This window comes from Ahaetulla prasina, chromosome 4, assembly GCF_028640845.1.
Source record: "Ahaetulla prasina isolate Xishuangbanna chromosome 4, ASM2864084v1, whole genome shotgun sequence".
NCBI lineage: Eukaryota > Metazoa > Chordata > Lepidosauria > Squamata > Colubridae > Ahaetulla > Ahaetulla prasina.
This window is the reverse complement of record NC_080542.1, coordinates 50,841,928-50,854,787: the sequence shown is the minus strand read 5'-3', so window position 1 is coordinate 50,854,787 and position 12,860 is coordinate 50,841,928. Positions and strand designations below refer to the sequence as shown.

General features: G+C 39.1%; 1 protein-coding gene across 1 annotated transcript; it reads left to right on the top strand.

Annotated features, from left to right (window-relative positions):
* Positions 1-1,129: 1,129 nt before the first annotated feature.
* On the top strand, positions 1,130-7,441 carry POMK (protein O-mannose kinase). Its single transcript, XM_058180462.1, is given in 3 exon segments — positions 1,130-1,156; positions 1,158-1,433; positions 3,052-7,441. Coding segments are annotated over 3 exon segments (1,074 nt in total). The 3' UTR covers positions 3,823-7,441.
* Positions 7,442-12,860: the final 5,419 nt, after the last annotated feature.

Sequence of the window (12,860 nt, the reverse complement as noted above, 5' to 3'; positions counted from 1 at the left end):
AAATATTCCCTGAGAAACGGTCAGATTTAAAAAAACATCCAGAAAAGAATGTGGCTTCCATGAATTTATGTTTCTTTTGTTTTCATTATACACTTAAGTTTATAACATTTTAAAATTTATTTGAAAGCCTTAGTGAATTCAGCTAGACTTATTTGTCAATAGTATGCTATTGTATTTTCAGCACACTGTGTAAATAATACAGTGCTATTGACAGTAAATATTTCCTATTGAAATAATTAAAATGGCACTTAAAATATTGGAATTTGGGTAATACCTATGATGAAAACATTCATTAATGATTTCTACCAGGGATGCATAGAATTTGATAGTCAAACAATCTTTATTGTTAATCAGGATACCTGTAAGATATTCACAAAGATGGAATAGAAAAGAATAGAATAGAATTTTATTGGCCAAGTGTGATTGGACACACAAGGAATTTGTCTTGGTGCAAATGCTCTCAGTGTACATAAAAGAAAAGATACGTTCATCAAGGTACAACATTTACAACACAATTGATGATCAATATATCAATATAAATCATAAGGATTGCCAGCAACAAGTTATAGTCATACAGTCATAAGTGGAAAGAGATTGGTGATGGAAACTATGAAACGATTAATAGTAGTGCAGATAAGGTAAACTCCTTATGTAATTGAAGAGCAGAACCAAGTTATGAACAATCTTCTGCTTCCCTTTCCCAGATCCATAAGTGGTGTATACATTTATTCCCTTATACATATCATCATGTTCTCCAGAAGGGATATTTTGCTTCAGCAAATATAATGTGAAATTATGTTTTTTTTAAATTAAAGTGTTAATTGTATCTCATACCAGTCAGTAAACAGATGCAAATAGATATGTGTATCTAGTATTTGAATAAATTGGATCAATGCATATTTTCCACATTTGTGCAGAATTGTTTCAGTATATCATGATTTATGAAAGTAAACCTATCACCTTAACATTCTTATTTTATATGTATATTTCATATTTTTTTTGAGACCGTAGAATTGCTATGCACAAAAATAAAATAAAATAATTCTGAAATATTTAGTTCGGCTATTGCTCCTTTTGCTCCTTTGTATGTTCAATTAATAATTTGTTACTGGTTTTTTTTTCAGAAATTATGAAAGATGATAGTTACAACATGGACAAAAAAGGCTTGTGATTTAAAGAGTGATATTAAGCAAAAGCTGATCCTTTCAGCCTTGCTTTTGTTTTTAACTGTGCTGCTTGTGATCTTGTTTCTCTACCAATACGTCGGCAATGTATATTTTTCCTATGGAGAATCCAACATTGAGCAAAATTTCTGTCCACATGGTTACTTCAAATTAGGAACTATGAAGAACTGCTCACCATGGTTGTCTTGCCAGGCTATAAAAAGAGAAGTCCGTAAACTGAAACATGTTGGTGGAGGAGCTGTAAAAAGGGTTTGTTTAACTTCATGGATCTCAAACATAGTAAAATTTATTCTATACATTTCCAGGTCACTATTTATAGCCAATGATAACCCCAATCTACATATAGGCATTCTCAGAATCCACTACTGTTGTCAAAATGATGAAAGCAGTATTACATTGTTTTGTATAGAGAAGCAATTGCAAAACATTTACAAAAGGATAGTTTCTGTCATATCAGCACATTACTTTTGTCACCTTTCCCTCATGAAGATATTGCTGAAGAAATTTATGTTCTTAATATACCTGAAATCATTTTGTAACTAAATGCTGATGATTCCAGTTGAATGTGGATGATATCTAGAAATACTCATGTATACAGGTTTTACAAGCGCTTATAATACAGTAACTTATTTACATTTACTGAAGTATTTCTAAATAAAACTTTTTCTTGAGATATGGCATAGACATACTAAATTTTCTTGTTCTATTTACATCTAATTGATTACTACATTGATAAATGAACTCTCCTCTTTTAAGGTCAAAGTTGGCCATTGCCAAATGGTGCTGTTACCACCTGAATTAGAAAATGAATTTTAATTCCCAGCTCCTTTCCCCATCTTCTCTTTCCACTTACTTGGGAAAAGAAGAGCTCAATGGAATTTTGAAAGAAGTTTCTTAGCTTTATATACAATACACCGATTATGACTGAGCTGAGGTTTTCTGTCATAAAGACAGAAAAATATTCTAAGCTCATATTTTGAAGGAAAAAATTAGATGATGATGATGATGATGATGATGATGATGATGATGATGATGATGATGATGATGATTATTATTTAATTTTTATACCGCCCTTCTCCCGAAGGACTCAGGGTGGTGAACAGGCAGATAAAATAATACAATATATTACAATAAAAACACTCTTTAAAAAACTTATTCAATGGCCTAAAATTTAAAATACAATACAAAATATAAAATAAACCCCAATAAAATCCATATTTAAAAACCCTATTTAAGCCAGTCCTGCTCGAAAGAATAGATACGTCTTCAGCTCACGGTGAAAGGTCCGGAGATCAGGAAGTTGTCGAAGTCCTGGGGGAAGCTCATTCCAGAGGGTAGGTGCCCCCACAGAGAAGGCTCTCCCCCTAGGGGTCGCCAGCCTACACTGTTTGGCTGACGGCACCCTGAGAAGACCCTCTCTATGGGAGCGTACCGGCCGGTGGGAGGCATATGGTAGATATTTAGAAGGGTATATATTTTAATACTTTGAAGTATATACTTATATATTATAATATATACTAATCTCTAGAATAGAAGCTGGGAGTAGATATAGGTATATGTACTATAATAAAAATATTTATGGTTCTTTTATAGAAAATATTCCATGTTAGTTTACAGATATGATTATAGATGGATTTGACCCACCTTTGTAGGACACAAGGATTACTTAAATGCTGCTGACTAGTTTTCTATTATGCATGATCTGTTCTGAAATACTGAAATATAGTGGCCTTTGTTATAACTGGATGCTTAGTAAGGGTTTGGATCTCATCATAAAATGAATAGCATGTTTAAATAATAGTGAATATTAGTGGCTGTATGTGTGAGATACATATGCATTTCTCTCTTCCCCCACCTTTCTTTTTAGATCTTTCTTTCTGAGTGGAAAGAAAACAAAGTGGCACTTTCCCAGTTAACTGTGCCAGAGCTACAAGAAGACTTTATTCATGGGCTTCAGATGCTAAAAAAGTTACAAAGCAAGCATGTGGTCAAACTCCTTGGATATTGTGAAGAGGAGTTCATGATTCTTACGGAGTATCACCCATTTGGATCCTTGAAAAATGTAAATGAGATATTGAACCTTCCAAAATATAAAAAATATAATACATGGCATAACAGATTTCTGCTTGCCATAGGCTATGTGAATATTATCCACTTTTTACACAACAACCCCCTTGGCACTTTTGTTATGTGTGACTCCAGTGATCTGAATAAAACACTATCACAATACTTACTGACTAGTAGCTTTCACGTGGTTGTGAATGATTTGGATGCCTTGCCCCTCTTGAATAGGAGGGCTGGTGAATTGATCAAATGTGGCCATCGGGAACTGGAAGGTGAATGGGTTGCTCCTGAGCAGCTTTGGCCATATGGAAAAGAAGTACCTTTTGAAGACCATCTCATGCCTGCCTATAATGAAATGATAGACATATGGAAAATCCCTGATGTTTCTAACTTTCTCCTGGGAGATGTTGATGGGAGTGATCTTGTCAGATTTCACTTATTCAATATACATGAAACATGTAAAAAGAATGCAGCTGAAAGACCTTCTGCTCAGATGGTACTGGACATATATAACAATGTTCTTGCCTCACTTGTGAAAGAAGCAACTCTGTCCAATACAAGGGACATGTTATAAAAAGATTAATGGAATGCTTTGACAGCACAACTAATATTGGGTATGTTCAATGTCCAGTGTTTGATTTTTTTTTCAATATGAAAAGTAGCTGAGGATATTAAAATATAAGCATAAATGGAGAAATTCTCAAATAACTAAATGTTTGTAAGAGCTTGTATAGGAGCAAAAGCATGTACTTGAAAATTCATATTGTTTTCATATTTTAATTTTAAAATAAAATTTCTGAATCATGGTAACACTAGTCTACTAAACACCAGTCATTTGTTAGGGGCAATTCTAGTGGTTCTTTAATTTATGATTGATAATTGTGCAATTCTTTTTCTTGAATTTTTTTTTTAGAATGTTCCCAGTTAACCTCATTTCTGGTAAATGAGGTTATGGTAAAATTCTGATAAATGAATCCTGGTAAAATTGCTCCTTGGATTTTAATTCCATCAAGATGTTAATGTAATCTTGAATAAGTTGTGCTACGATCAATATATGAAGAACAAACACTTGATTATGTAATTATAACAAGTGCAGGAATGTTATGGTTTCAAATAAAACTATTATGGCCTAAGGAAGCATTGCTGCTCAGTTAAGCTAGTTCAAATGATATGAAACAAACCACTGTACAAATTCCATGTTTCCTTGTATTATTAACAAAAGCATCTATATTTCCTTAGGAATACTAATGTGAGAGGATTTTAATATTTTGACAAATGCACTTTTGGCAAATATTTCCTGTGTATAATGGTTTAAATCCACTCCAAAAAATCTTTTGAAACTCAAAATTAACTTAAGTGGGAGAAAACAATGCTGATCGAAGCCATTTTTCAGATATAACAATGGATAAACATTTTTCCAAAGGATGAATGTTTTCAGCAGGAAGCCATTTTTTGGGCTCATTTGTGGTCATAAGTTGAGGCCTGCCTGTAGTGCAATTGGAATTAATAGAGAAAATTTATTTCAGCTAGGGATGTTTGGATTTTATGAGATAGAGTGCAAATGTATTGTTCAGGAAAAGATTTATTAACCAATAGGTCTCTTGATTCACCAATATTTCTTTCCATAGTTTTACTTCTGCTACAGCAGACATGTCAAACTCAAGGCCCACAGGCCAGATCCTAGTTTGGGATGGCTAGTTTCGAATTGTGATAGTAGCAGAGCAGTGGTGGGTTTCACTTACCTTTGCTACTGCTTCACTCATGTGAACGCCATTTCTGTGCATGCACAAAGTGAATTTGATGACGTTCAGGCGGCCCACTGCTGCTACCGGTTCGCCCACACCAGGGCTAACTGGTAGCAACGCACCACTATATCAGAGTCCCATTAAGATTTCCTTCCTTTTTACATGCTAACATTGCTATTTCAATCAATCTCTGAATGAGAGAGATACAAAAATACCACAAGTTTATTTTGCTTCTCAACAAACATAAAGAATTATGTGATAATGGCTAGAATGATTAGGAAATTGAAAACTAACCATACAAGAAGGAATACTGGTGTGCGTATGCTTAAAGTATTTATCCAGTTCTGAAGGGGTTATCAGAGAGGTTCCTGATCCAGTGTTGCTTCTAAAAACTTGAACAATTTCTGTGAGGAAAAATAAACATTTTTATCGGCTTTGGCTAATAAGCTAGTTGTCACTTTTCCTACAGGTGACAACCCGTCTACCCTTCATCCTGCTGTAGTCATCTGTCAAAGTGTATTGTTTTCAGAGGCTTGAAATTTTAGTGGGCCAAATAATGCTGCAAGATTTTTGGAGATTGAGCAATTTTCCATGATACTTAAGCAATTTATTAGCTGCATAGGATGTTTCTGGGCTCAATATCTAATGCTATTTTGACTTGGGAGTAACATTTTAGAAAGAGTTTATACTCTCACATCTTTCAGTTTGAACCATGAAAGCTTTTCTAAAGGTTGCTTTATTTTTTTTGCTCCTGATAAGTGAGGAAAATAACAATGTTTTCACTGAAAAAAGAGAATAGTCTTATATGGCTAATTTTGTTATTTTGTCTTTGAGTGGATTTTGTTTATTCCCCACTCTTTTTAATATCCGTTACATTTTTATTTTTTACTGTAAATGTTGTAGATTCTTAGTCAAACTGTGAGTCTTATTTCACTCCATGCTATTTTTTATGTTACAGTTTATAGTCATATTTATAGTTACAGATATGATATAAACAGATATGATAATGCCAGCTCAGGGAGAGGACTCAGCTGCAATCCAGATGAGCTGAGGAACTGTGGGGAGCCTCCCATGTGTTGCACCCCACTCAGCCTTCACCCGTGCTCCTTGCTGCCAGCATCTCCCAAAGCCGCCACTGTTGGAGCTGCGACAGGGACAGGGACAGCCAGTAAACTGGGTGCCCAAAAACAATGCAGAGGCATGGGCGAAGGCTGGGATGGGGGGGGTGCAACACGCAGGAGACTCCCCACAGTTCCTTGGCTCGTCTGGGTTGCAGCTGAGCCAGCGGAGGCTGTGCAGGGCAGGGTGAGATGGGAGCGCGCTAACCTTGCCCTCCCCAAGTGCTGGACTCTGCCGTTGCCATTGCCCCCGGCCTGCCGGCTCCGGCTGCAACCACGGGGAAGACCCATCAGACGCGAGAAGGGGTGCTTTTCGGCCAGGAAGGGCAATGGAGGGAAAGCTGAGATGACCACTTCCGCCCCACTGTGTCCCGCCCTGGATATGGGGCCAGAGTGTCAAAAAAAAAGTGTCCAAAAGTCCCAAAATTTTTTGCCACCATTTCGGTGGGTGTGGCTTGGTGGGGTCATGTGACTGAGTGCATGAGTGACATCAAGTTGGCCATGCCCACTCATTCATCTCCCCCCAACCCACAAAATTTTAGAATCCACCACTGGGCAGTAGTGCAACCCACCAACTCTTGGTCAGTGCACTCGGGGGCTGTGCAGCCCAGGGGTGGGTTCCAATTTTTTTTACTACCGGCTCTGTGGGCATGGCTTATTTTGTGAGTGTGGCTTCCTGGTCATGTGACTGGTGGGTGTAGCTCACTGGTCATGTGACTGGGTCATGTGACTGGTGGGTGTAGCTCATTGGTCATGTGACTGGGTGGGCATGGCCAAGTCAAGGTGTATATGAGAAAATTCAAAAATAAAAGTATGTAGATATATAGGTTAGAAATGATATAACTGGAGATTCAATTTTGCTTAAGTAGGGAGGTTGGACTGGATGACCTGCAAGGTCCCTTCCAGCTCTGCTATTCTGTTAAATTTGTTATACATTATTCTGCTTTAAAATAGTGGAGAAGAGACATGCTGAAAATTTAAGTGTTGTGTTAGAATAAATCTTCTTTGTTTGAGGCCAGTTAGAAAGAGGCCCAGCTATGACGACATCCCTTAATGCCAAGGCAGTAGAGATAAGGAAGAGCCATGCTTGCAAAATATTTTATGGATAGAAAAAGGGAGCTATTGGTAATAATAGGGAGGTGTTGAAGAACACGAAATTAGAGAAAGAGATGGTATTGTCTCTGAAGGTGCCCTGGATTAGCTGTAATCGGTCACTGGATCCAGTGTAGGAAGGGCATTGGGGGCGTCATGATAGGGAACTATAAAATGTGGTGCTTTTGAAATTTCAGGTGTGGCTTACTGGCTCTTGTTGAGATCTGCTGGGATATATCCACTCTATTTTGCAAAATAGATTTTAATAAAAATCTCTTTGTTTTCATCGACTAATGCTTGTTGGCTGAATCATTTCCAACGAAGGTCATTGACTTCTTTGCCTTAATGACCCCCAGGCAAAAGCATCAGCTGAAAGGAACACTTAAGTACAGCCATTAAGATAAGGGGAATCAGGCTAAAAATAACTCTCCTGGAATAGAATTAACTTCCAGGATAGGAAAGACAAAAGACTTGGGACCAAGATTAACCCAGGTAAACAGGAAAGTGGCACCCAGGGCAATCAGAAACACATCAAAAGGCATCAAGGCATGGCTTCCTGTTCATGTGACTGGGTGGGTGTGGCTTCCTCATGTGACTGGGCAGGTATAGCTCACTGGACATAGTGGTGACTATGTGGTGCTCACTGGTGGGCATGGCCAAGTCAAGGTCACTGACTTCTTTGCCCTAATGACCCCCAGGCAAATCACCAGCTGAAAGGAACACTTAAATACAGCCATTAAGATAAAGGAAATCAGGTTAAAATAGGCTAAAAATAACTTTCCTGGAACTCCCCATTTTCTCTTTCATGGCAGAATTAACTTCCAGGATAGAAAAGACCAAGATTAACCCAGGTAAACAGGTAAGCAGCACCCGGGGCAATCAGAAACACATCAAAACCCATCAAGCTTCAGGAGCTCAGAAAGCTTCAAAAAGCTGAACATATGAAAGCAGCTATTGAGTCATATAAAACATGGTTGCTGCAAGAAGCAGCTGCCGCACAAAAATTACACAATCTCAAAAACCACTTATATACACTTACACACAAAATCTCACATAGCTGTACATATGAAAGCAGCTATTGAATTTGAGTCACATAAAACACAACCACATTCCATGTGACTCAATAGCTTGCTTTTATATGTGCAGCTTTGTGAGATTTTGTTTCTGTGGTGAGTGTGAATCATCACACAAACACACAAAGCTTGCACAAATCTGAACATATAAAAGCAACTAAAATTTCCTAAATTTTATGTGATTCTATTTCCTCAAAAAAAAATAATCTAAAAACAATAACATTTTTTAAAAAATATATTTCCTTAAAACAATAACATTTCCAAAAAAGATACATTTCCTAAAAACAATAACATTTCCTAAAAATAATGTTTTTAAATCATAAAGAAAAAAACCCCAGCCACTTACCCAATTGAAGGTACAAGGCAGGCAGCAGGCAGGCAGATTCAGTTGCTCGCCGATGAAATGGATGCCTTTCCCTTCAAGCCAGGCAGGTCTGCCTGCCAGCCTCTCAGGATTCAGCTCCTGAAGGCTGGAGTCTGTACAAGGCAGGCAGGTAAGGCAGCCTGGAGGGACAGTGGAAATGTTAGGCCACCTGGGATGGAGCCGAGATGGTCCCGAAGCCTACTCCAGCTCCAGCTAGCTAATAGAGGCCGGGGATTCGGCCTGCAGGCCAGCAAGGCTCCAAGCAAGCTCCAAATGGCTAACAGAGGCCAGGGATTTGGCCTGCAGGGTTCCAGGTGAGCTCTAGACGGCTAGTAGAGGCCGGGGATTCGGTCTGCAGGCCAGGGCTCCAAGAGAGCTCCAGATGGCTACGGGAAGCTGGGGGTCAGGCCAGCTAGTGTTTACCTTTAAGCAGGAGGAGGCAGCTCTGTTGGCAGAATGCACAGACGTAAGCGAGTTCTGAAGGTGAGGTCACCACTGAGACCAGGAAATTGAGAGTTCAAATCTTGCTTTAGCTATGAAAGCCAGCAGGGTGACTTTGGGCCAGTTTCTCTCTCTTAGTCCAACCCACCTCCCAGGGTGTTGCTGTGGGGAAAAAGTTAAAAGCCCCCATTACTTTTGTGATGTGCTTCCTACATACCTTAATTAACTGACTAGCAAAAAGTCCATCTCTTTCATCTGTTTAGTTGGGTGGCCTATAGTATACACCTATGGCAATGTCATCCCCCACCCTCCTTTAGTATTGACCCAAATGCATTCAAGGCAGTTTTCATCATTGTTGTGCTCTATTTCTGTAGAGATGTACTTATTTCTTATATATAGTAGAACTCTACCTCCTCTTTTAAATAATTTAAATCCCTCTAGCTATATGTTCCATTTGTGGGTTTCAACCCGCCAAGTTTCCATAATGGCAACAATATCATATCTCCCCCCATTTACTTGAATTTCTAATTCACCCTATTTATTCCTCATATTCTGTGCATTGGTGTGCAGACATTTGAGTCCATTTTGACTGACCCTGTGTTTACTTTCTACAAACCTGTATTGTGCCTGACTTCCCTTATTTCCTTACCACCTGTTTGATTAGTGTACATGGTGTGGTACTCACTATTAAACGCTTGATTTTGCTTACCCACACAAAACATCTATGTTGTTACCCACACAAACATCTATGTTTCTGATAATCCTATTAATTTTAGATTGTTGGGGACAGAATGTTTTGTATCAATTAATTCTCCGTCCCTGCTGTTTAGTTTAAATGTTTATCAAGAAAATCTGAATTTAATGCCAAGTAACTCAGTCCCTTTCTTTGATGGATGCAAACCATCTCTTTTGTACAGTTTTTCATTGAACCAGCTTCAGATATCATGACTAATATAACCAAACCCTTCCCTTTTACACTACTCCTTTAGCCAAACAATCCACTATATGCTGGCCTTTTCCTTTTTAACATAACATCAGAGTTGGAAGGGACCTTGGAGGCCTTCTAGTCCAACCCCCTGCCCAGGCAGGAAACCCTACACCATCTCAGTCAGATGGTTATCCAACATTTTCTTAAAAATTTCCAGTGTTGGAGCATTCACAACTTCTGAAGGCAAGTCGTTCCACTTATTAATTGTTCTAATGTCAGGAAATTTCTCCTTAGTTCTAAGTTGCTTCTTTCTTTGATCAGTTTCCACCCATTGCTTCTTGTTCTACCCTCAGGTGCTTTGGAGAACAGCCCGACTCCCTCTTCTTTGTGGCAGCCCCTGAGATATTGGAACACAGCTATCATGTCTCCCCTAGTCTTTCTTTTTGTTAAACTAGACATACCTAGTTCCTGCAACCGTTCTTCATATGTTTTATCCTCCAGTCCCCTAATCATTTTTGTTGCTCTTCTCTGCACTCTTTCTAGAGTCTCAACATCTTTTTTGTTCCTTATATGCATGAAAACCTCTGAAAAGGAAGCCTACAGCCTATACTACTAAATGAAGATATTGAATATGTTCACTGCCTTGAATTATCTGTAAAAATAATAAACATGGGTTAAAAATAAATAAATGGGCATCTGAGCTTAAAACTACTGATATAAATTGGACCTGATCATTTTTAATATGTAAAATGTGTTCTGGGGAATATTTTGCAGTACGAGGGGCATATGAAAGAAAACTTGACTATGGAAATAGTTAGGCCTTGTTCATAAGATGTTTGAATGGTTCTCACACTATTGGTGTTGTGAAGGGCTTTGAAGACATGCCTCTTCGTCCAGGCCTTTGCTGAGGGTGAGTGACACTTCTTTTTTTCTGTGTTCCCATCCAGAGTTTTTTCTTGAGAAATTTTATTCCCTTTTTGTTATTTTTTGAATGCTATTTATTTTTAAATGTCTTTGTAAATTGCCCAGAATTTCTGGGAGTTAAATAGTATAACAATTTAATAAATTATTAATAACACCATTCTGGCAAGCAGGCAGGCAGGCAGGAAGGAAGGAAAGAAGGAAGCAGGGCTGAAATGTAAAATTTGTTACTACCGGTTCTTTGGGCATGGCTTGGTGGGGGTAATGTGACTGGGTGGGCATGGCCAACTTTTTTTTTTTACTTTTAAAAGCATTTTTTCTACAACCTTTTCGGCTGTAAAAAAAAGTTTTTAAAAGGCTCCTCTGGCAATCCCTGCTGAGTTGCCTGATTGCCAGAACCTTTTAAAAGCTTTTTTTTTACAATCTCTTCGGCCAAAGAGGTTGTAAAAATGCTTTTAAAAGCCTGCGATGATCAAGTAACTCAGTTGGGATCGCTGAGGAATAAAAGTTTTTAAAGGCTTCTGACGATTCCAGGTGAGTTGCCCATTTTTCAGTTATGACCTTTGCAGCATCCTGATGATCATATGATCAAAATCCAGATGATTGGCAACTGGTTCATATTTATGACCATTGCTGTATCCCAAGGTCATATGATCCCCTGTTGCAACTTTTTGACAAGCAAAATCATTGGGGAAGCCAGATTCACTCAACAACTGGGCTACCAACCAGTGGTGGGTTTCAATTTTTTTTACTACTGGTTCTATGGGTGTGATTGGGTGGGCGTGGCTTGGTGGTCATGGCAGGGGAAGGATACTGTAAAATATCCATTCCCACCCCACTCCAGGGGAAGGTTCCTGCAAAATCCCCATTTCCGTCCAATCAGCTGGGAGTTCGGAGGCAGAGAATAGATTGGGGCAGGGCCAGTCACAATTTTTACTACAGGTTCTCTGAACTACTCAAAATTTCCGCTACCAATCAGAACATGCGGAAACCCACCTCTGCTACAAAGTTATTAACCACAGCAATTCACTAAGCAACTGAGGCAAGAAAGGTGCAAAATGGGATAAATCTCACTTAATAAATGTCTCCTTAACAACAGTAATTTTGGGTTCGATTGTGATCATAAATCAAGGACTACCTGTATCACAAGTCTGTTACTTGTCCCTTTACATTATTTCTGCATTTGGAAGATTCACTTGACCAGAATGCTCTTTAAATGAACAAAAAACTTTATAGAATAAGCCATAATGTGCTGATAGTAAGCACATTATGATGTGGGGGGGGAAAGGAAGCTAGAAAAATATATTAGATTCCATTGAGTCCTATTAAAATGTTGTTGCCTTAAGTAGAAATCAGCGGAAGCGGAAGGAACATTACCTTCATTATGAACTGGGATTGTGCCAGCACTTTCTGCCTCATATCATGTTTCCCCGAAAATATGACATGTCCCGAAAATAAGGCCAAGCCTGATTTTTGGGGTGGGTGTAAATATACGCCCTCCCCCAAAAATAAGCCCTAGTGAAGGGGTGGGCGTGGCCAGCACAGGAGACAGCCCTTCCCTTCCCCCGTCATCTCAGGGCTTCTCGGCCTCTTAATGGGATCAGCTGAGGTGCTCCGGCCACCATTCAAGAAACAGCTGATTCGCGGGTGCTGCTCAGGCCCCGCCTCCAGCAAGCACGGCCAATTGGGGCTACAAAAGAAGCCAGAGGGCAAGCGGCACAGCCCCCACACCTCGCACCCTCCTTAACTAACAGTGACAATCACAGCAGGCAATTTCGTCCCTGGAACAGGAAAGGAAAGCATGGAAATCCATATAGCTGGGACATTGGAAGAAGCCCTACGAGGAGACGCCACTGTCGATGTGCAGGAAATCTCCTGCACATTTCCTGCACATCGGCAACAGCATCTCCTCACAGGGCTTCTTCCGATG